The following is a 24,856-nucleotide window of genomic DNA, read 5'->3' as shown; positions in this document are numbered from 1 at the left end:
GAGAGCCACCATGGACCCCGGGAACTACCACCCTATTTGCCTGACGAGCCTGGTCTGCAAGGCCATGGAACGTATCATCATGGAACTTATAAACAAAGACATTGGTAATCTCCAAACTCTGGATCCCACCCAGTTCGGGTTTGTAAAAGGCAGATCATGTCTCCTAAACCTGATAGACTTCTTTGAAGCAGTCACCAAAGTCATAGACAAGGGTAAGGTGGTTCACACAGCCTATCTAGATCTTGCCAAGGCTTTTGACACCATTCCCCCCCTCTGGAATTATAGATAAACTCACTAAACTAGGTATAAATCCCTATGTCACAAGATGGGTTGCCAATTGCCTCACTGACAGAACCCACAATGTGAAAGTAGCAGACTCCAAATCCGACTTCAGACCAGTGACAAGTGGAGTACCACAGGGTTCAGTCCTGGGTCCTCTCCTGTTTGGTATCTACTTCTCTGAAGTACAGGCTAACACAGAAGGTCTTTGGCTAACGAAGTTTGCAAATGGCTGCAAACTAGGAGCCATAATCGAATCTCCTAACGATGTGGACATCCTACAAAAGGGCCTCACTGAGACAGATACCTGGTGTCAAAGCCGTGGCCTCAAGCTCAATGCCAAAAATTGCATTGTCATCTCCTTTGGTAAAAAATCTGTACCCATGAACTACAACATAGGCAGTAGTATACTTAACACCGAAAGTGTGATAAGAGACCTTGGGACACAGGTGGACAGTAGTCTCTCCTTTGATAATCACATTGCCACAGTAGTCAGGAAATCCTTCTACATGGCACACCTCATCACAAAAGGTTTCTCATCCAGAAAAAAATAAGTAATTGTTCCCCTTTACTCATCACTCATTAGACCCATTATAGAGTACACCGCCCCTTTTGGTATGTACCTCACAAGACATCTACAACAACTGGAAAGGTCGCAGAAATACCTCACAAAGAGGATTACCAGCCTCAAACAGATGCCCTACGCAGACAGTCTCAAAAAACTCCAGCTTTACTCCGTTGCATATCACCTACTCAGAGGTGATCTTTGCCTAACATACAAAGCTATGTCAAACCCAGAGCTGTTGGACATGCTCCATTTAAAGAAATCCCAATCCCTCCGAGCTACACGCTCTAGGGACCTAAACCTTGTCACCAGCCCCAGCCATAAACAAACTCTACAACAAAAGGAGGAAGCTACTACAAGATAGACCAAAATCCTTAAAAGGTAAGACACCCTTGATCACTATAAGTAAAAAACTAAGAGCTCTCATAAAATCATCCAAAGCAAATTTCGAGAGAAAAATAGCTAAAGACTCAAAAGACAATCATAAGGCCTTCTTTAGCTATGTTAGAAACCTGGGAGGAAACTCCCAGATATGCTCAAGAGTTCAAAAATGATGTGAAGATTACTGATCCTACAGACATTGCCAACATACTGGCTGACAGGTTCAGTGCAAACTTCTCCCCCAAAGGAGAGATATCTATACCAAACGATTGCAGCCCCCAAACATCTCCAGTGCCCAAGAAGAGAACTGCTCTCTCCAAAAACACAGCATCCAATTAGCTTGACAAGCCTTATCTGCAAAGCCATGGAGAGAATCATAATGGACCTCATAAAATATATAGGGAATTTGAAGATTTTTTTGGATCCAGTTTGGCTTTGTCAAAGGCAGATCATGCCTTTTTACTTGGTTGACAGCCATTGATGAGGGAAAGGCAGTCCATACAGCCTACCTCGATCGACAGAACCCACAGGGTCAGCATGTCAGACTCAAAGCCTGTCACAAGTGGTGTCCCACAGGCAATCCACTGAGCACAGAAGAAGTTATCAGGACCTGGGGGGGACCCAAGGTTGATAGTAGTCTGTCATTACCCACCAGCTAAAAGTGTTAGTAGGGAGACCTTCTTATGTATCTGACCCGACACTTGCAGCAGCTGGAGAGGCCACAAAAGTTCCTCACCAAAAAAGGATAAAGGGTCTCAAATCTGTCCTATGCTATGCTGCCCGAAGTGACCTTTGCCTAACATACAAGGCCATGTCAACCCAGATTTGATGAATATAGCCTAGTATGAACCTATGAACCTATGAACCTATGAACAATAAACAGAACATGCCAGAGGGATAGATTCCTGTCCCAGAGACTTCCCATACTCTGGAATAAACTACCTATCTATATCAAACAAAGCTCCTCATTAGCACTCTTCAAGAAAAATCTTGATGACTGGATGGGAAATAGGAAATTCACCCCGGGGATCACCTCTGTGGCTCTGCTCGACAGTGGCACAGGAAAATAATTTTCTTGGGTGGCAAAAGCCAGGGTACCTTTTTGGCTGGGCTTGTATAGGCCCCAGGGCCGATAGCCTAGTACCTACCTATGAACCTCTGAACCTATAAGGCTGCAAGTGTCATCAGGGCGATGAAGGGACAGAAGCATGAACAGTATATGGAATTACAGAACATGCAGGCAATAAACAAGCCAGAGTGAGATGATAAGAAATGGGTAGACATTGCAACATGGGAAAAATGAGGATATAGAACTAAGAAAATGAGGACAGAGGAAAGAAAAGAGGTTAGGATATGATGTTGGAGGGTGATTTTTAACCTCAACATAAGAAAGTATTTTTTCACCAAGAGAATTATGGACCTTTGAAACATACTGCCTGAGTGAGTGATGAGCTCCAAATCCACAATGCCCTTCAGGAGGGCATGGGGAAGGTGGAACGTATTAAGCAATCCCAAATGGATGAAGCATCATCTGCATGTCAGACTCACTTATATGGGGAGAATGGATGGGCAAAAATGGTTCTTTCTTCTCTCTTCTTCTGCAATGTAATATAATGTAAGGCGCTTTCACTTGTACATACACTACTGTGTTTTGAATTACTTTAAACAAATGGCAATTATACTCAGGCTACTTTTCATTAAAGTTAAGCTAGTTTTGTTTATATGTGAACAGGGTATAACGTCATCTAATATTTCTCATCTGTCCAGATTTTCTCAGAATGTCGACTTTTGACTCATGTTTTTGGTCTGTTTTTCATAAAAGTTGTGGTTTTCTGACAAATCAATGAGTATTAAAGTCACTAAATAACACATTTGAGTTTCAGACTTTGTATCTTTCAGAAAATGAATGCTAACACAAATCCTGTCATTCTAGCAATGTTATAAGTTTATGAGTGATATTTAAAAATTGTCCCTATTTTTGGTCCTTTTTCCTCCATTATTTTAGGCTATGCTCAGATTTCTTGCACTAAAAGGTTGAAAGGTATGTTTACTGTACACACAAAAGTATATGGTGACAAATAAAGTGAATGGGAAACCCTGTGGTTTTATCAAAATATTCCACAAAAATGTTTCTATTTCTGTCATATTTGCTTTTTCTATGCAGTTTCACAAGGCTGCACATCATTTTGGAAAAACAAGGCTTTTTGCTAAGGTACTGCTACAGTTTAGAGTACCAACTGAGGCATCGTACGGAATTGTCATATGCATTAGACAAGTTTATTACATAAATAATATATTTAAATAAATAAATATTTAATATACATAGTATATTTAATACATAAGAGATATATTTTGTTTGAAAACCTGCAGCACTCTGTTTTCACCCTCCTGCTGTTTCATGTTCTTTTTGTTTTTGATTCTAGTAAGCATTGGCTTTCCATTAATAGATACAAAATTAACTGTTATTTTCACTTCATTTATTGATGGCAGTTTATGACCATGCACTGCACTGTACAATACTGTTCAAATTGCAGCTGAGAAATATTCCTGCATTACCTGCTGTCCTAAACAAATAGATTATCTATGTGTACAATAAAAATGCAAATATGTTTAAGCAAAAAATCTGAATTATATACAGCGTCTTAAAACAGACGTTTACAAATGATTATAATCAGGTTCATCTTTAGTACAAAATGAGACTAAGGCACTGTAAGTACGGCTAACATTCCAGTGTATCAAATGCTTATGATATTAACGATTGGCAGTAGTGCTTCTACTTGTCAGACTGACAGATTGTTGATTTTTGCTTTAATTGACCTCTGTGTAGTTAACTATACTGATAGTAATTTGCCTTTGGTTGCAGTTGAGAGACCGTGGAGCTATAATGGAGGGGGGTATAGGGGTAAGAGATCCTCACAGAAAACATTGTATTTGTATTTTGTCGGTGTGTATGTATGTAGCAAAAAGTAGAAAGTGTTTCACTGTCTGTCTGCAGTTGTAATTAATCTGATATGTGGCATGTTTATGAGTGTGATTATAATTTATTAATTTATTTGTGTTGTAGTGATCACAAAAGGAAAAAAGAAAAAGTTCTGTTATTTTGTTTCCTTTCACAATCCTTGACTTCAATCAATTGAGTTATGATGGGAGAAATTGGGCTTACGTATCTATAGTCTATATACTGTGGACAGAAAACATACTTGTAGAAAAGGTAGCAGAAAACAAGTGAACAACAGATGGATAGGAAAAACATAATTGATGCACAGTGGAATGGCTCCCTGAGGACACCAAGATCCTCCAAGAGGGCCTTTCTCAAACTAATAGCTTGTGTCAGAACCATGCAGTAAAATTGAATGCCAGGAAATGTATAGTGGTATCATTGGGAAAGCAAGAATTCCTTTGTAACATTCACACTGACAAAACACCCCTGAAAACTGATCAAGTAGTTAGTCCCCTGGGAACTTATGTAGACAACAAATTGTCCTTCTATCCCTACATATCCACTATTGTAAAAAAGTGCTTTTTCATCACACAGCTTATTACTAAGGGTATGGTGTCCACTCCAGGGATTTCATCTATCCACTGTATTCTGCACTCATCAGGTCAGTCATTGAGTATAATTTCTTTTCTGCATGTACAGACCAAACATATGACATAACTCAAACACCCACAAGGCTTTCTTACTAAGAAAAATCAATGGCCTAAAACTATGCAGACCATCTCAATGCCCTATCCCTATTCTCAATGTCATACAGGCTACTGAGGGGAAATCTCTACCTTGCATACAGAACCTCAACAGACCCTGTCTTGTCAAACTTACTTCACATTTGCAAATCCAGTGGGAGGCAGAAGCACTTGATTAAGAGATTTATATCGTTTTTGTAACATAAATAGAACATGTTGGAGGGACAGATACATATCATAGAGAAAATCACTTAATTGGTATCATCTTTCTCTCCACATAAAATAAACTACTTTTCTTACGGTATTCAAATGTAATCTGGTCAAATAGATCTTCATGGATATGGGCAACATGTAAGCATTCTGATTATCTCTGGGTTATTCGTAATTAAAACATAAAAGTTATAAACTTCTGGGAATTTATGGCTAGGCTAGTAAAGATCCTCAGAGATCAACAGCCAAGTAACTTTCTATGAGCCTATGAACTAAGTCCTAATTTTTCCATCTGCCACTTATCCAGGATTAATAGCCCTTTGAAGTCTTCTGGTTGTATATGGCTTAGATATGGGTACCATTTTACCATTGTGGGTCTCGGGGTGTTTGTTTTTTTTCTAAACTTAACCCACATATCACTCTGCATGCACTACTGTATGTACGTGTTATAGGTTCATAGGTTCCTAGGTTCATACTAGGCTATCTGCCCTAGGGCATTTATAAGCCTAGCCAGAATGTGTTTGGCTTTCGCCACCCATTTTAAATTTATTTTGTTTGCCCTTTTTCGAGGTTAGTATACTGTGCCTCTGTCTAACAGTGACACAGAAGTGATACCCGGGGTAAACCTACAATCTCCCATCCACTCATCAAGATTCCTCTTGAAGAGAGTCAATGAGGGACTCTGCCTAACCTGGACTGGGATTTTATTCCAGAGTGAAGGGAGCCTCTGGGTTATGAATCTGTCCCTCCAGCATGTCCTATTTATTTCAGTGCTGAGGTTCAAGTCTCTCGAGCGCGTAGCTCGATGGGATTTGGATTTTCTGAGTGCAGCATGTCCATTAATTCTGGGTTGGACATGGCTTTATACGTCAGGCACAGATCGCCTCTGAACAGGCGGTATGCCACTGAGTAGAGCTGGAGTTTCTTTAACCGGGCATTGAACACAACAAAATGGCTTCCTCGTTTCTGCGCTGTGGCAATGGCAGTCTAATGAAACTCTCCCCCCCTCCCTGTGGGATGAAGGATATTGCCATTAGCCTAAATATCCTAACCATCCATCAGTACAGCCCTGTGATACCATAGATGTTATGTGAACCTCAGTCATAAGCATAATGGCTGTGGGCAAACCTCATCCAGCTGGATGGATCTTTCCTAAGATTAACTGTCCATCTCTCAGTGCTCACCCATGTAATGTCCTGCAATCTGCCATACTCAGCTGGGTATTATGGTGGAGCATATCTTTCAATCTGCAGGCATTGAAAACAGGAGCAAAGGACCTTGAAAAGGAGGCACATGCATCTGAAAATCTGGACATCTTATTAGCATATAATTAGTATAAAATTTGAATACCAGGAATGTTGGATGCGGGATAATACTCAGAAAAAAAAAAATATTTAAAAACAGAGACAAAAATGGTGGACAAATATATGCACATTATCAAAGAGACTTGTAAAATATGTAGACATTAATGAACTGTATTGCAAAATTCTGCTAGATAAGGCAATTTATTTTTGCTTCTGAAAAAGGGGAGATGTAACAGCTATACCCTCTTTATTTATTAAATTATTAGTGCCACTGATATGTTGGCCATGTAGTGTTGATTTCTGTTTGTAGTTAGCTTCAAAAATCATGTGTGATGAGAGGGATTCAGTAAATTCTGGAAACAGGTAAATCTACCTGGAAAATAGAGATGTGCTTTCAAAAATAGGCACATCATGTCCAGGGGTAAATCAGGCCTGAAATTAGAAACATTCTTCCATAACAGGGATAGCTGAGAGAGGTCTGTGGCAGAACCACTGAATTTTAATAAGGCATCCCAAAAGCAGATCAGTTGCCACAGGGGTCATTGGATGTTATAAGTATGTCCATGCATGCATATTCCTACACGATGGCTATCAATTTCTAGGCTATCAATTTATAACAGCAATCTGAGATGCAATGAAAAGGTACCATAAAAGGCAGCAGAGCTGACTGCAGCACTACCAACTTGTCCTGAACATTTCAGGATTTCCATATAGTGGTATTTACAAGGTGGAAAAAGCAGGATACTATATATCGGTTGATGTTACTACATTTTTCACAGTTGAATTAACGATCAGTGTAACACTTAAACATTTGAAAAAATGACTGCTAGTAGTTTGCAGCTGATTACTTGAAGTTATTAGAAATTGCCATAACCTACAATCACTTCATCCCCTTCCTCTTCATGAGTGTTTCACTTTGTGTACTAAAGTTACATTAGCAATAACTACAGCAAAGTGCTAGAATGCATTTTTGCATTTAAGCAACACAGCACTGCCTGTAAATACTTAAACATCCATTATGTTTATAACAATAACACAAGAGCTTTTTCTGACTTCAGGATGTCATGCGGCAACCAAGAAAATAAGATGATCAGAATGAAAACAAAACAGCTACATTGATACTGTGCTCGGATATTCATTAGTAAAAAAATTCTACACAAAAAGAAAATGTGTTAAATTACTTTTTCAGAGAGCAAATTGTCTTTCTGGAAGTTAAAGTGTTTTTAAAAAATATAGAGCAGAAAAAAGTACCTCTTTTTCATTGCAACCATCTTTTTAATGCCTTTAGCAAATACAGACAAATGCTTAAAAACATATTGTCTGGATCCTACCATCAAGCAAATTTACCACACTGTGGAATTACTAAGATGTGAAGAAGGGTAGAGATATAGTAAAGTAACTGAATTATATTGTCTAATGCCCTACATTTAAATTCATAGGCAAGATGAAAAATATAGTGCTCATGTAAAATTCAAGCTTATGTAATATTTATATATAAAGAGCAATAAAGCAAAGTAAAATGAATAGTTTTGTTCAGCCTAATCATGTTTTCTGACCCATCCTCAATAGGAAATAAAGTTTCATTAATGCATTAAAAAACTAAATTGGTTATTGCGACAGATGCTATCATTTGTCTGAAGCTCAATTATAAATGAATAACATAATGCAGCAAGACAAGAAAAAATCTCATTAGGGTGCCAAAATCCGGTATCTAATCTCTATGGCTTTTAATTGATCTCTGCACATACTACTTATTATAATCAGATATTTCAGATAATTTCAATGTATATGAATGCAGATGCATTAAATCAGCTGATAGTTTTAAGGACCACGATTCACTTGCCAGATTCCCATTTTTAATGCTCACTTCTGCAAAAGTCATAAACCTGAACCAAATGTCATAGGCATTTTTATGATGGAATGCTTTCAATGCACAGAGCAAAGGTTTGTTTAAACACACTGTATGCTTAATCTTTCACAAAATATCTTATAGTTGGACATGTCTGCTGTGCCTTACTACAGAAACATATTTGAAACACATCTGTTTATTTTGTGGTATGCAGTCAAAGTGCAACCAGTAGGAGTCTTTCCTAGGATATAACTATTCATAGTAGGGTAGACATGACATTTAAAGCAATGCTGTTTAGGCACTTAGTATTTCCAGATAATATTGACTGCAATATTTGCAAGCTTTAAGCAGTTAATTAAACTGTCATAAATAATGCTTTCTGGTACAAACCTGCATGCTGTCGTCAATATTCACAGAGGACACCAAGTCCTTCCACATGCACCATGAAGAAAAATGTTTCTGAAGGTAGACAAAGTCATAGACTCTTCCTTTTTTAGGAATTAGTAGTGCCCGAGGGAATTTAAGATCCTTTGGCTGTGGGTATTTTGTGTCTTGATCACAGAGGTTTCTCAAGAATTCACTGAAACTGAAAACAAAATGTGCCCTTTTAGTCACAATTATTTGTAAAATATTCATACTCATGGAATAATAGAATTAGATGCATTCAGGATGAAAAAGACTCTAAAACCCCAAAACACCATCCCATTTTTGTCAGATTACTCAGTTTCAAGAGCTTCTTCAGAATAACTCTTTTTGTGTTCCCCTCAATACACATATTGAGGAATAAAACATAATTCAGAAACAGAGTGTGTGTTCTCTCTAAGTTATAAATTCAGATATGTTCAATGTATAATACATTACTTTATAGTACAGTGTATGAATAAGGGCTATAATATTGCTTGAGAAAAGTGGGTTTTGGTCAATTTTTACTTGCAGTGAACCTGCTACATATTCTTCTGATGGTGAATCAATTGACAATACATAATGGGGAAACATACCTAGTCATTGATCAACCACTCAGTGCTTGTGGCAATAAAATAGTTTAGGTATTGCCTCACTGTATCAATCTGAAGCATATATCACAGCTGTGACAAATTTTCCATAAAACCAAGTTTATAGGTTCATAGGTTGGTACTAGGCTATCGGACCTAGGGCCTATGCAAGCCTAATCATAACAATTCCTTGGATATTTCTTCCCACAGTATTTACTTCTCTGGGCCCCTGTCTAGCAGGGCGACTGACATGATCCCCGGGGTGAATTTCCTATCTCCCATCCAATCATCAAGGTTCCTTTTGAAGAGAGTCAATGAGGCACTCTGCTTGACATATATGGGCAGTCTATTCCAGAGTATGGGGTCTCTGGGTCAGGAACCTATCCCTCCAGCATGTTTTGTTTATTGTGATGACAAGGTTTAGATCCCTTGAGCGTGTGGCTCTGAGGGATTGGGATTTCTTTAAGTGGAGCATGCCCAACAGCTCACGGTTTGACATGGCCTTGTATGTTAAGCAGAGATCCCCTCTGAGTAGATGATATGCCACAGAGTATAGCTGGAGTTTTTTTAGACAGTCAGCATATGGCATCTGCTTTAGGCCTGTGATTCTTTTAGTGAGGTATTTCTGTGGCCTTTCCAGCTGTTGCAGATGTCTTATGAGGTACATACCAAACAGGGCATTATACTCTATAATGGGTCTAATGAGGGATGAGTACAGTGGGACAATGACCTCCTTTTTTCTGGATGAAAAGCCCTTAGTGATGAGGTGTGCCACATAGAAGGATTTCCTGACTGTTGTGGAGATGTGGTTATCGAAAGTAAGACCACTGTCCACCTGTGTCCCTAAGTCTCTCATCACACTTTTGATGTTTAGTGTCTTGCCACCTATGTGGTAATGCATGGGTACATGTCTTTTCCAAAGGGGATAACTATACATTTCTTGGCATTAAGCTTGAGCCCATGGCTCTGGCACCAGGCATCTGTTTCTGTAAGACCTTTTTGTAGGATATCCACATCATTTGGGGATTCAATAATGGCTCCCAGTTTGCAGTCATCTGCAAACATTGTTAGCCAGAGTCCCTTAGTGTTGGCCTGTACTTCAGAGAAGTAGATGCCAAACAAGAGTGGTCCCAGGACTGAACCCTGAGGTACTCCACTTGTCACTTGTCTGGAGCTGGATTTGGAGTCGGCTACTTTTACAGTCTGGGTTCTGTCAGTAAGCCAGTTGGCAACCCATCGAGTGATGTAGGGATTTACGCCCAGCTTAGTAAGTTTATCTATGATTCCAGAGTGGGGGATGGTGTCGAAGGCCTTGGCAAGGTCAGGTTAGGCTGTGTGGACCACCTTACCCTCATCCACAGCTCTGGAGACTGATTTGAAGAAGTCAATCAGATTCAGGAGACAAGATCGGCCCTTCACAAACCCAAACTGGGTGGGGTCCAGTGTTTGAAGGTTGCCAATGTCTTTGTTTATAAGTTCCATGATGATGCGTTCCACACCCTTGCAGATTAGGCTTGTCAGACTGATGGGACGGTAGTTCCCGGGATCCAAGGCGGATCCTCCCTTGTGGAGCAGGATAACTGTAGCTGTGCACCACTCAGTGGGCACGAAGCCTGAGGTGAGGCTATGATTAAACATGACACTTAGGTGAGGTGCCAGTTCATTTTCTAGTTCATGTAGTACACAGCCTGGGATGTCATCTGGTCCCATGGATGCTGTATTCTTAGCGTTGGAGAGTGCGGTTTCTACCTGTGCGGCCATGATTATTGAAATTTGGCAATCTTTTGGTATTGAGATGGGCTCTTTAGGGGGTGAGAGGGGGGGTGAAGTTGGCACTAAATTGATCTGCCAGGATATTGGCAATATCCTTGGGATCAGTATAGTTAATGCCATTCTGTTGTAGCTCAGAGCAGATCTAAGCATTGCCATTTAGATTCTTGACATAACTACAGAATGCCTTGTGGTTGTCTTTGGAATCTTTGGCAATTTTATTTTCGTAACTAGCTTTTGAAGATTTTATGAGGGATCTCGGCTTCTTACTGAGGCTGGTGAGGGAGGTTTTGCATCCTGGGATTTTCCTCTTTTCTGCAACAGTTTCTTCCTTCTGTTGTATAGTTTGTTTATAGCAGGGGACCACCAGATTGGCTTCCTTTTTTTGGAGAAGAGCATCTTGGTTCTATTTGGGATGGCACGATTCATACACGAGTGGATGTGCTCGTACAGTGCCTTAGTGTAGGATTCTGCAGCCGAACTTCCAGATCCCATCTGCATGGGTGTTGTGAAGTTTGTCACTTCTGACTTCAGTAGCATGAAGTTGGCTTTGGAGAAGTTTTTTAAGGAGGTTTCCTTACTGGGAGGTGGGGGTGGGATGTGGATGTCAAAGGTGATTTGCTTATGGTCAGACCTGACCAATGAGGGGGTGACCACTGGTGTGGAGCATCTATCTGCCATGTTGGTAATGACCAGGTCTAGGATATTGGCTCCCCTGGTGGGACAATGGATTAGTTGATTCCAGGCGTTGGAATTTATGAATTCCAAGAACTGTTTGGAAAAGGAGTTGGTACCCGAGTAGTTTTCCCAATTAATGGCAGGGTAGTTGAAATCACCAAGTATTAGGGTGTTTGGTGAATAAACAGGTAGGTTTTACACAGTGTGGTGACAATCTGCTTTCAGTGCTTATTCATACTGAAACATTAGCTACCTTTGCTTTTGTCTGTTGGCGTAAGTAACATCACTTTTATTCTGATTTACTGTGGCAGTGCCTCAGTTGTGAATATTGTCTGGGACTGGATTTAGGCTACATCTAGTTTGTTAGTTTAGTTGTATGCCTGTGGCTGCTACACCTTTTCTGGCCCTACTGTGGTTATTTTTTGTGGTTACATGTCTTTGTTCTTCTGCTCTTCTACTTGATGAAGCTTGTGTCCCTAAATATTCAAATTCCTCAAATGAGCTGAGGGTTACCTCCAACTTGCCATCTTGTTTGCATTTGTTGAGTGGGTTTGTTGGTTTGCTTGTTGCTCCAGGACCTGGATATTTTGTGATTGATTTCTCTTGTGTGCTTGTTCGAAGTACAATGCCATTCTAAACTGCAGCCTGTTGGAAACTGGCAATTCGAACTTGCCTGACTTTTTGGGTCTATTATTAGAATTCAGTGTATTGCAGTTGTCTCAGAGAATGGATGCATTGTATGCCTCAAACTTCCTAACAGCCACTTGTTGAAGGAATTGTCCTGTCGAGATGTTACTAGATCATTATCATTGGTTTCTGTATTAAGGGCTGTGGTTATCCTTTAACTTTCACTTTGGAATTGCTCCTGTTTGGTTACAACATTCTCCTATTATGTCTTTATAAAATATGGTGTGGCATTAGTGTGACATCTTATCAGAGCTACATGTGTCTGTTTTTTAATTCTTTCTGATTTTCTCCTGTTGTAGTCTCAGTTAATACTGGAACTGGGAAATTATGTATCCATGTCTATCTGATACAGTAGTTTTTTGTTTTGTTAAACATTAGTCTTTATTAGACAATACCCCTGAAGTGAAATTGCATTCAGGTAGTGGTCCCTCTTCATCTGCACTTGATAATCAGAGAGTGGGATGAAAATAACAGGCTGCTAGACTGGTCTTGGAGTGAGCTGAGTCTTCAAAGGACTCTGCTTGTAAACATGAAGTTCAGCCTGAACAAGGCAGCCAAAGTCTATGACTTGTGGTGGTATGCTCAAGTTTATAACAGTCATTTGGCTAGATAAGACCTTGCACTCATATTTTTCTGTCCTCATTACTGCTGGTTTCTCTATTATTTAGTTCTCTAGGCAAGATATTTTGGTCAAAGTGCAGGCATCTGTTCCATATCATTGTATAACTTGGTCCAGATCTTAACTGGACAGGTCAATAACTCTTTTAGTATACCCTGGGTGCTGGAAAAAATATTATTTACTGTCATCCAGAAAGCATTAGCATATTTCTAAGACAGTTCTGCCATATCTTCAAAACCTAACTGCTGCGTCATGAAAAACTGTTGGTTTGGGGGACTTTAGCATTTAGGTTGATGATGAAATCATGCCTCTAGTGAAGAAATTCCTCTACATTATTGAGGGCTCTAGGTTTGCTCAGGTGGTTACCTCACTAACTCAAATGAAAGAATATACTCTAGATGTGATCTTCTGGCTGGTTGTTAACAGTATGTGTCCCAGTTCACTGTGGGACAACGCCTGCCATGGTCACCAGACACTGAATTGATACAATACAGGATTTACATAATGACTTAGTTGATGACTTGTTTCCCATGTTGGATCTCATCCTTTCTGAGTGCATTGCTGATGATCTTGAAGATCTAGAGATATCCTCCTTAAGGGTACCACCAATGACAGACTGCCTGCACTTCATGTTCATACTTTTACTAAGTTGCAATCAAGATGACTTGAATAATTATGAGTTACAAGGTCTTAGAGAATGGGTAGGGGACAGGAACACAGATATCAATGGACTGATTAGTTACAGGACAAACTTAGGTGTTCAAAGATTATGATGCTTACCAGTCAGAAGTCACGTGTAAGAAGGCAGTGGTTCTTGTTCTATGAGATTCATTCAGGCCTGAATCAAACTGTTATTTTTTCCACTTTTTCCTCCTACACAACTGACCATCAGCTGACCCCAGTGCCTCTTCTTGATCAGCTAGTGAACCTACCCCTACTATCTCCCCCTGACTTGCTCCAAATTAGGGTTGGGCCAGTGAGGAAATCAAAACTTCCTGGGACAGCATCACAATGTTGCCATGAGAGTAGTTTTCTATGGACTTTGTTCTGCCCCTGGACATGCCCAGTAACACCTGGAGAGTGGACAATGCAATGGGTGTCAATGTTTGACCACCCCTTACTTCTGTGAGGGGCTGATATCATGATGAAGTCCTGCCCACTACCGGGTGTCAAATTTTAGTTGTTTCCTTGGTCTCCAACAGGATAATAAAACCTTGAGGTGTGCAGGAAAGTTTATTGCAGACTCAACACCACTCAGAGAGATGACACGTAAAGATGTATCCTGGTCTTGGTTAGAGCAACATCAAAGAGCATTTAAAGTCCTGAAACAAAGAATTGCTAGTCCACAAACACTCAGATACTATGATGTTCACAAGCTGGTAACACTTTCCTGTGATGCTTCAAGATTTGGTTTAGGTGCAGTCATTCAACAAGAGGATAAAACCTGTTGCCTACGCATTGAGAACTCGTACCCAAACTGAGATGCAGTTCGTCCAGATTGAGAAAGAGTGATTGGCAATTGTGTTTGCATGTTTGAAGTTCCATGATTATGTTTGTGGTAGACCTATCCAGATTGAAACAGACCACCGACCATTAGTCACTATTTTGAGAAAGCCTCTGCGTTCAACTCCAGCCCGACTGGAACGTATGATGCTGAGATTGCAAAAGTACAATTTCAACCCTGTCTACAAGAAAGGCAAACTTCTTTATCTTGCTGATGCATTATCCAGATCACCCCAAAATACCACAGAACAGCACAAGAATGCCAACCTTGATTTTGAAGACATGGAAGTGAGAAATCTTTCTTTCACACATCTTGATGAGTTGAGAGATCACACAGCCACAGAACCAGTTTTACAAATGGTTAACCACTTTATCATTCAATTATGGCCATCAAAGCAATCTAGTTTACCTCAAGAAGTGCAACTTTATTTTCCATACAGAGATGAGATTTTGTCAGACAAAGGTATCATTATGAGAGGTCTGAAAGTAATTGTTCCAAATTCCTTACAACCAGAGTAGATTACTCTCTTGCATCGTGGTCACCCAGGAACTGAATTTACAAAAAGAATGGTGAGAGACCTAGTATTTTGGCTTTCTGTGTCAGGGGACATTGAGAGAGCGCTTTTATCTTTCCCAGTGTGTAACAGTACAAAGCTGCATCAACAGAAGGAACCACTTCAGCTTAATCAAATTCCGACACTACCTTGGTCGACAGTAGTCACAAACATTTTACAGTGGAATGGGCAACATTATTTGGTATTAGTAGACTCTTACTCCAATTGGTTCGAGATTGACCTACTTCCTAACCTAGCATCCAATACTATCATTACTAAGATGAAACATTATTTTGCAGTCCATTGTAGTCCACACAAAGTTATTTCTGACAGTGGCACACAGTTTACAAGCCAACATTTCAAAATTTTGTAAAGAATGGGCCTTAACTCATGTCACGAGTAGTCCAGAGTATTCACAGTTAAATGGTTTGACAAAACACACAGTGCAAAGTGCAAAACAGTTACTAGATAAGTCAATATGAGATAATAGTGATGTTTTCCTGAATCTCTTGAATCTCAGAAATGTTTCTTGTGATAAACATCTTGTTTCACCTGCTCAGAGACTTCTGTCGAGACAAACCAGAACCACATTAACAATCAGTAGTCACCTGTTCAAGAACAACAGAAAGCCATTCTGTTGAAGAAGTGCTTAACCCAGAAGTCCTACTACGATAATACTGGCAAACCGCTCAATCCATTACGAGAGGGAGAAGTGATAAGGATGCAAATGTCTAAAGGTTATGATTGGACTGGTGTCATGAAGAATGTTGGTCCAGAGACGAGATTGTACATTGTGGTATTAGAAGGAGCAGTTTTTAGGCAGAATTGGAAGCACTGAACCTATACCACAGCAGATAGCCTGGGAGAAAGACTCTTTTTCTCAGAGTGAATTGTCCGGAGTTCCAGTTCCAGAGAAAGTTCCAGAGGACATTCCTGTTCTTGTGACAAATACAGAAGTTCTTGATATGAGTTGTGCACTGCAGACTGTCCCTGTTGCTAAAATTTGGTCCAGGTTGTTATGTTACAAGATAGGTTCAAATATCTAAACCCTGTAGCGGATACAAAGCAAGCTAGACATGAGCATTGTGTTTTGTTTCCAACGTATATACTAATGCATGTCTATCTCTGATACTGGTTTGTATAAAGGGCAATCTTTAAGAGGAAAGATGTGGATCAATATGTGTGTATATACCTTTAAGAAGCTATCCAAGTGTATAAATACTGAGCATGTGCAAGCCTGACTGCCATTTTGTAGTAAGCAGTTGAAATTTAAGCATGTATGTATGTATGTATGTATGTATGTAAGGTCTGTCTGTTAACTAGTTCATTTGTATTTAATGATGCTGGTATCCATCCTGATGTGTTTCTACATATTAAAGCATCTAAATGAAAATCCCGGCCTTCTTATATTATGTGTTAGAGATGAACGAGCGACACCAGTGAAACGTCAGTTCACAGCATAAAGCACTGATTGCCACAAGTAGTGGTCAGAGAAACCACTAAGGTCAACAGAAACCAGGTTGAAGACCTGGAAGTTGACTGGAAACAAAGCACAGCATTTCAAGGAGTTAATCAGGGCTCTAGCAGCTCAGGAAGAAGAGGAAATAGGTGGAGATGAAGAAGAAGAATGGCAGCAGCTCAAAACAGCATGTATGAGGACTGCAGTAAAGATATGTGGCTGAGCCAGGTAAGGAATTAAGGTAAAATTGGTGGTGGAATGCAGAGTTCCAGGAAGTCATCCAAAGGAAGAAGGAGTGCAGGAAAAAGTGGGAGATAGAAAGGAAGGATCAGGCTATGAAAGAATACTGGTTGGCTAACAAAGCTAAGAAAGGAGTTGCAATAGCAAAGAGCAAGTCATCAGAGGAACTCTACCTGATTATGGAAAGTAAGTCAGTAGATGGCACAGATAAACTATATCATGTTGCAAAGCAAAGACAGAAAGATAAAGAAGATAGTCAGATACCCTTCCTAAGGGACACCAGCAACAACCTGCTTACCAGTCCATAGGATATCAAAAGTAGATAGAAGGAGCACTTCAAGCAGCTTCTGAATGAAGAAAACCCCACAGAAGCTGTACTGCCCCAGACACACCCTAAGATGAAAGAAGAGAAGCCTGCCCTAGAAGAAGTAAGAACTGCACTAAGGAAAATGAAGCCAGGGAAAGCAGCAGGCTCAGATGAGGTTACAGCAGATATGGTAAAGATGCTGGGTGTCATAGGGGAGAAATTGCTCCTTAGGGTACTATTAGCAGTGTGGAGAGAAAGGTATATCCCAGATGACTGGAGAATAAGCATACTCATCCCAGTGTACAAGAACAAACTGTGGGCAGTATAGAGTCTAATCTAGGATTAATATGTTGGTTGATCTTATGGAACTAATACTCCAGAACAATTTTTTGAGCTTTGAAGGAGAAATTTACCACCAGGACTCGGGAGTGGCTATGGGAGCCAAGTGTGCTCCAGTGTTTGCAAATTTAGTGCTTCTATATTGGGAAGAGGTGTTCATTTTTCCATCTCATTTTATGTCCAATGTTCTACTTTATAATAGATTTTTAGACGATATTTTGATACTGTGGAAAGGTAATGAACACAAAGCAATGGAATTTGTAGAATTTTTGAATAATACTACCTCATTCCTGAAATTCACTAGTTCATGGCATCTGAGTGAAATTGGTTTTCTTGACATCCATTTGAATTTGGATTATAGTGAGCTACACAGTAGTATATATAGGAAAAAAACATTTTCCAGTGCTGTGTTACATTTTAGTAGCTGTTACCCCTCTCATCAAAAGAAGGGGGTTATCAAGGGACAGATGGTTAGACTGTCTGGACTTGTGAGTGATGACAACATTTTCAAAGATGAGTTACACAAGTTGGTAGGGATGGTCTTGGAAAGGGGGTACCCTTTAAAATTATTACTGAAAGTTAGAAATGAGGTTGTTAAGAGAAGCACTGTATTCCAGCCTATATGATGCTCTGAAAAATCTAAAATACCCTATGTTTCTATTGTTAGGTATGGCATTACTTTATCTTGCCCTGGTAGATGCAGTTGCAACACTACTATGTTAGTTTATGTTGCTAATTGTTCCAGTTGCCAAAAGTTTCTACGTGGGAAAGACCACACGTAGACTAAAGGACAGAATTGCTGAACATGTGAGGGCTGTAAGATCTAAAAACACACATAATGCATTATATACTCACAGTAAAATTTTGTTAATTTTAAGAAATGTATTTTCTTTGTAATAGATCGAGTGTTGCTAAATGAAAGGGGAGGCAATGTTAAATTAAAAGGTGAGAATTTGGAAATCAAATGGCAACTTAGGTGCAATGCCATAGCCACCCCCCCCCCCCCCGGGCTCAATGACAACATAGCAATATTACCAGTGCTAAAAGATAAAGCAATGGCTTTATAATAAAATTGGTTGTTATGATGTTTTGGTTACTGACATATTCAACATACGTTTTAGATAAACAATATCTTTTTTATACCAAGAATTTTTTAGAATATGCTGCATTTAAAACTATAGATTCTATGTATAGGTATATGTCTTTATATGTTTTTGAGTAGTTGGTTAGTGAAGTATGATTATGATTGGTCAGTCTTGATGATGTCAAGTTATTTAAATAGGTGTTTTGTATTTCCCATTCAACTCTGGTTGGTGAAAGCGCTTAGTTGTTGGGACGTTTGTATGTGTTCAACGTGACATTAAAGTGGAGTATTCTGTTTGAGTTCGGGTTTTTTATTTATTTTTTAAAGTGTTATTGGTTTTACCCTCATTGGGTTTTCTCTTTTGTGTTAATCCTATTGATACTTCATAAGACTGTCTGGATGTTGTCCTCAGTTTTATGCGGTTTAACAGATTGGGGCTCAGTTCTGACAAGATGGTGAAAATAACTGCAGATATGACCAACATATCACAAGCGCTTCTAGAACACGAATAGCGCAGAACACGTCAATAACTATCAAGTGTCGGTGATTGGCATTCATTTGCTAGACTGGTGCTGTCCACTGGGAAAATATCATCCCTGTGCTGTGAAGTTGGCACTGGCTGCCATTTGCTTCAAGGATGCCATTTGAGGTATCGATATTAACATAACTTGATTGACTGCCAGTGGCTTCAAGTTTGACATCTGATGTTAACATGCCTAACATGGGATTATCTGTGCACTGTACAACTAAAGAAATTTCAAACATCCTATCTTGTTATTTGTTTCCCTAGTTTATTGTCAAGGGGTTGCTAGTGTTACCTAAAACTTACCTAGAAACCTTAGCTTTTCATTTTTTTGCTTAACAAACCTTATTTTTGTCCATATCACTACACTGCATGCTTCAAGGGCCTACCTCTGAAAATGACACAAAGAGAACTTCAGCTTTGTATTTCACAAAGTATACTTTGATTAATGATTTAGTTCATTAACTTAGTAATTCTATTGGTATTTTATTCAGATTTATTTTTGTATGTGTTCTTATTTTAAAATATCTAGATACAAACATCAAATAAAACTGACTTGACTATGTAGTCAGAAAGATTCAGTGCAAGAAATACAGATACTTGCCCATGCAGTTAACAGAAAAAAAAAACAAAGATGAGCATATCAAAAGATTACAGAATATTTAGCTCAGCTCAGTGCTACAGGGAGATAAAGCTTTGATGATGACCCAGACAAACCATTTTTTACTTTTTGGGTTGGAAAGTGGAAATGCAGGGCAGGGCAGGATGAAAGTGAATGAATGATACCTGTTCACTCATCTTGGGGAAGTGGGATTGGTGGTCCTGTTGGCTGACTGCCACTAGCAGATGAAGGTATGCCAGTGAGCAAGATGCAACTAGAAATCTGTGATGTCAGTGTGGCATTCTTAAGTCAGTGATGGTAGATCTCTCTCTCTTTCTCTCTTCAGGTGTGTGGGAACATGTAGAGACATGAGTGCAATATGTCTTCATGGGTAGATGTCTGCATTGATAAAGGCCTCCTTCTGGATTCATGGACAGATCAGGGACTGGCAGTGACAAGGGAGTAGCATTCCACTTGATGGGTTTTAAGCTACATGGAAAGTCTAATGATAATATCAGATCTCTCCTGTGGGCACTTGAGCTGCTAGCTGAGATTGTCATTAGCACAGGACTCATAAATCACTTGGTGGGCAATGAGCTGCAAAGAAAACTGATGGCCTGTTGATGGTTAAGTTAAAGCAGCCTTCATATCTGCTGGGTGATATCTCCTTCTGACTGGATTTCACCAAAGTCAGTGGTCACACTGCCACTAATAGGGTATGTATGGGTAAAACCTGTTGGCAGACGATTTAGCAGGTAAACAGACAATAAACATATAGAAACAAAGACTGTAGGGAAGTTATATAATAGTGCAATTATATTTGTTATTGACTAGGACAGTGTAGAGACATTGAACAATAACATATAGGTTCACCTAGATGAAGCTGTGTTTTCAGTGCTGCATGTGTGAGTAATGGCCTGGGTGAATGAGTATTTTTTTTAAAATAACTTTATTGCTCTTTTTCCAAAATAAAAGTACACACACTAAATATTTTATCTTAAAATTATAAAAAAAAATAAACAAAAACAAAAAAAAAAAGTACTACTAAACAAATATACACAGTTCCAGAGAAGAAAAAAATGCACACATTAGCTTTGTAATAAATGTATGGAGTAAAGTATGACTGTAAATTATCAAGCAAATCCTCAATGAGATTCACAGTCCATAAACCATCTCTTAAATTTAATGCTTATTTTGAAAGCAGGCAATGAATATTGCATTATGTTTTAAATGATTTAAAGAGATCATCTTAACCATGGTCCATACAGCAGTAACATAAAAGATTATTCAGAACTTAATTAATCCAAATTTAAGTACAAACCTCAGGAACCATTTTCTCATCCACTGTACCTAGGAATAACTGAATAAAATTAACTTGGTCTTTATCCATTAATCTATTTTTGATCAAGTGCTATGTGATGCAACCATTTTACAAAGTCAAATGTATAAAGGATGCAGGACTCAGGTTGAATGCATACCTTACGAAATATATTTAAATCTTAGAAGAAGGATGTTAACTTAGAGAAAGTAAAATAAGTGCTGTGAAAAGACATAAAATTAGTACACCTATTGTTTGAAAAAGGAAACAGATGTAATGATATCCTCCACACAAACGTCCAAATCCAGAGATAAAGTTTTTACTACCCTTTTGTTACAATTTTTCTCAAAAGCACAAGTAATAAACCCTATAACAAAAATTCTATTAACTAACGGACATCACATTGAAAAACACTTCAGTTTCAGAGTATTCCCAGAAAAAAAACAAAACTTAAAAAGATTATTTTACTACACATCCTTTAGATGCAAACTTATTCACATTACCCTCCTAGTTCTCATAATCCCTCTCCGCCTTCCACCTCATCATCCAGTTTCAGTTCCAAAGGAACCCCATATAATTTTCAAACCATTCCATAAGCTTCACAGTCCTTCCCTTTTTTCTCACTTGCCTCCCCAGTACTGCATCTCTATACCTTTTATTTCTCTTCTTCCATATAGTCATGTTTAACTTTCTCATTACATTCTGTGCCCCTCTGTACTATCAATTACCTTGTATATTTCTACAATTACTGCTCTTCCACATTTCATCCTTTCATACTAATTCACTCTTCTGTTCTTTAGTTATGAGACTCCCTTTTTACCCCCCCCTTAACAGTATCTGAACTTTGTTTTTATTTTACTCCTTGTAGTTTCCTACTACCCCTAGCAAAACTAAGGGCCAATTGTTAGAAACGTCTTTTCTTACAATACACATCTTCTCATTCACTCATGCATCTTCTCCAGGTAAACTTCACCTTAATGCAATCCCAAATCATATCCTGTGTCTTCCCTTCCATAGTTCTAAACACTCCATCCCATACATCCTATGATTTCATTACTTGCCTTGGGGTCCTAATCCATATATGTAGCCACTTTTGTACTAGACTCATACACTTGGCAATACCTTTAACCTCACTGTCCTTTTCAAGATAACCTACTATCTTCAAAATATAGATCCCTTAATCTAAGCTCTGTCACTGCCTCAACTTTCCCATTTCCTGACTGTACTTGCCAAAATTCAAACCAACATATCTTTTTTACTAGCTGTTAAATCCCCCTCTTACCTCTTTACTAACTTATCAACCTATCCCTCCTACGTTGTCCTCATGTATACATTTCAGTACTGCTTCTCTAATTAACCAAGCTTTGACTGTCAATTTTAACTGCTGAAAATGTTACTACCCACACTGTGGAAGGTTGTATACCTCTTTATTTATTTATTTATTTTACATTTGTTGACTGGGAAAGTCTGACTGGATGCATGTCCATTTTCAGTGGAGGCCCAAGGTGAAAAGGTCCACAGTTAAATTTTAAGCAAAATATAAGGTGTATCCAGAAGCATTCAGATTTACATAGATAGTACTAAACTTAACATTGACTAGTAACATAGCACTGAAGCTAAAGATTTAACATATTTATTCCTTTCATTTCAAAGGGTGGCAACGGTGGTGCAGCGGTTAGCGTTGCCGCCTCACAGCAAGAGGTTCTCTGGTTCGATCTTCGGCTGGAGTGTCTTCTGTGTGGAGTCTGCATGTCCTCCCTGTGGTCATGTGGGTTTCCTCTCAGTGCTCCGGTTTCCTCCCACATCACAAAGACATGCTGTAGGTGGATTGGACACTCTAAATTGGCCCTAGGTGTGAGTGTGTGCATGTGTATGCCTTCTGGGGAAGGTTGGGTGCCGAGCTGGCAACTCAACACCGTAAAACTCCACTGCCAATCATGAGCGGACAGGTGATCCGCTGTGGTGACCCCTAACCAGGAAAAGCCAGAAGAAGAAGAAGAAGAAGATTCCTTTCATTTCAAAAACTGGCCTTACTCCTCTGTGTTTTGCTTAAAGATGTCACCTGCGTTATAACCCCTTTTGTCTCTATTTTTCCATTTCACCACTCCTCCTTCTGCTCTTATTTTTGGATTATCTCAAATGTCTATATTAAACTTTTACATCAAGTATATTCTCATAGCTTCATAAGTTCATAGGTAAGTACTAGGCTATCGGCCCGAGGGCCTAAGTAAGCCTAGCCAACAAGGTTGCCTGACTTATGTCACCCAAGAAAGTTATTTTCCTGTGCCCCTGTCAAGCAGAGTGACATAAGTGATCCTAGGGGTGTATTTCCTATTTCCCATCCACTCATCAAGATTTTTCTTGAAGAGTGCTAATGAGGAACTTTGCTTGACATAGATGGATGGTTTGTTCCAGAGTATCTCTGTTCAGTCTCCAGCAGATAGCCAGCATGCCTCATCTTTTATCTTCCACTGTTCTATCTTATCCCTGCTTTTTTTTTCTAACTCTGAAAGTTACTTCAACACAAACAAAGTCAAACACTAAACGGAATATAGTTAAAATTCTGGAATTCCTTATCCCTAATATACTTCCTAACCTCATACTTCTCCTCACAATCCTACACCTTTAACTGTGTCACACAAATCTATCACAACCAGATGGAATCCTTGGGGTGCTTGGGTGAAGGTGCCAAAACAGCTATAAAACCCTTGGCACAATCACCATCTGTGCTGCACTGATTCTCCTTACAGTATTACTAGCCTTACTGGTCCACCTACGTAGAATCATTGAAATCTGAAGTAAAAGTCTCTTACAAGCCAACTGCACTGTTTAGTTCTCTATCTCCTAAACCTAAACATTTACCCTCACCATTCCTGCCAATCAAATCCTCCCTAATCTTTCACTCAACATTTTCACTTACAAATGGATTATTTTGTCCCACTTACATACTAGACACTAAATTCTTCACATGAGTTACAGTCTACGTGGAGCACTAGCAGAATCTATCTGTGGTTTACATATAGTCATCAGCAAACAATCTAAACAACTTCCATTAACATGGCATCACATCCAGGAAAGCCCTACCCTCTATGCCCATACCTTTATGTCTTTCACAAATAGACCTGGGCGAGTGGGCAGACCTGCTTCAACCCATCTTGACTACTACTTCCTTGGTGAGCTCTCCATTTACTAACAGTCTCACTCTTAATTATACAATGCTCTGATCCATGTCTAAAACTTAAGTAGCAGTCCAATTTAATTTAACATTTTAAACAAGAAAGCGCACTTTTCTATATTAACATTTTTTTTCTTAAATTAAAAAATATTACCCCTGCCCAGTCCCAGCCTTAATTCTCTGCCTAATGATGTTTTTCAGCTGCCACTTATTATCCTCTACAGCTCTCCCTTTAATTAAACCTTTCTGTCCTGCATCTGTCAGAAAAAGGAAGACAATTTCTAACCTATTCTTCCAAATCAACACCAAAATGTTTATATCAGTGTTGATAAGGGAAATAGGTAGATATTGTCAATGGCCCACCCTCTCTTTTTCCTTGTTTTGGAATTAAAACTACTTTTGCTTTTATAAATGTGGGCAATAAACATTCCTCCCTTGCTACTTTAATGTGTATTTTACTTAACTGGCCATCTATATTACAGCAAATGCTTTTATAAAATTCCTCAGTAATGCCACCCTCCCCAGGTGTTTTCTTCAAGTAACAACACGCCTGTCTAACATCCACCAACTAAATATCCCTGCCCATGTCAGACCTATCAAACTTTCCCAGCTCTGGACCCCTGTACATTTCCTCTAACCCAATATATACTATCTGAGTAGACTGACTAGTAAACTTTACCGTAGAGCTTCTACATGACCTTTATCTCTTACTTATTCCTATACTATTTTCTTCAC

At 39.1% G+C, this 24,856-nt stretch overlaps 1 protein-coding gene across 1 annotated transcript in view; it reads right to left on the bottom strand.

The window, feature by feature from the left end:
- The window catches only part of LOC122815364 (dynein axonemal heavy chain 3-like), a 4,921,723-nt gene that overhangs the window by 2,370,024 nt on the left and 2,526,843 nt on the right, over positions 1–24,856 (bottom strand). Inside the window, exon 37 of the mRNA XM_044087818.1 lies at positions 8,663–8,858. Coding sequence (XP_043943753.1) covers positions 8,663–8,858 — 196 coding nt within the window. The remainder of the gene's footprint in view (positions 1–8,662; positions 8,859–24,856) is intronic.

This window comes from Protopterus annectens, chromosome 11.part0 (genome assembly GCF_019279795.1).
Source record: "Protopterus annectens isolate FY-2018-M chromosome 11.part0, PAN1.0, whole genome shotgun sequence".
Classification (NCBI taxonomy): domain Eukaryota; kingdom Metazoa; phylum Chordata; order Ceratodontiformes; family Protopteridae; genus Protopterus; species Protopterus annectens.
The sequence above is the reverse complement of the archived record's forward strand: the minus strand, read 5'-3'. Positions and strand labels throughout refer to the sequence as shown.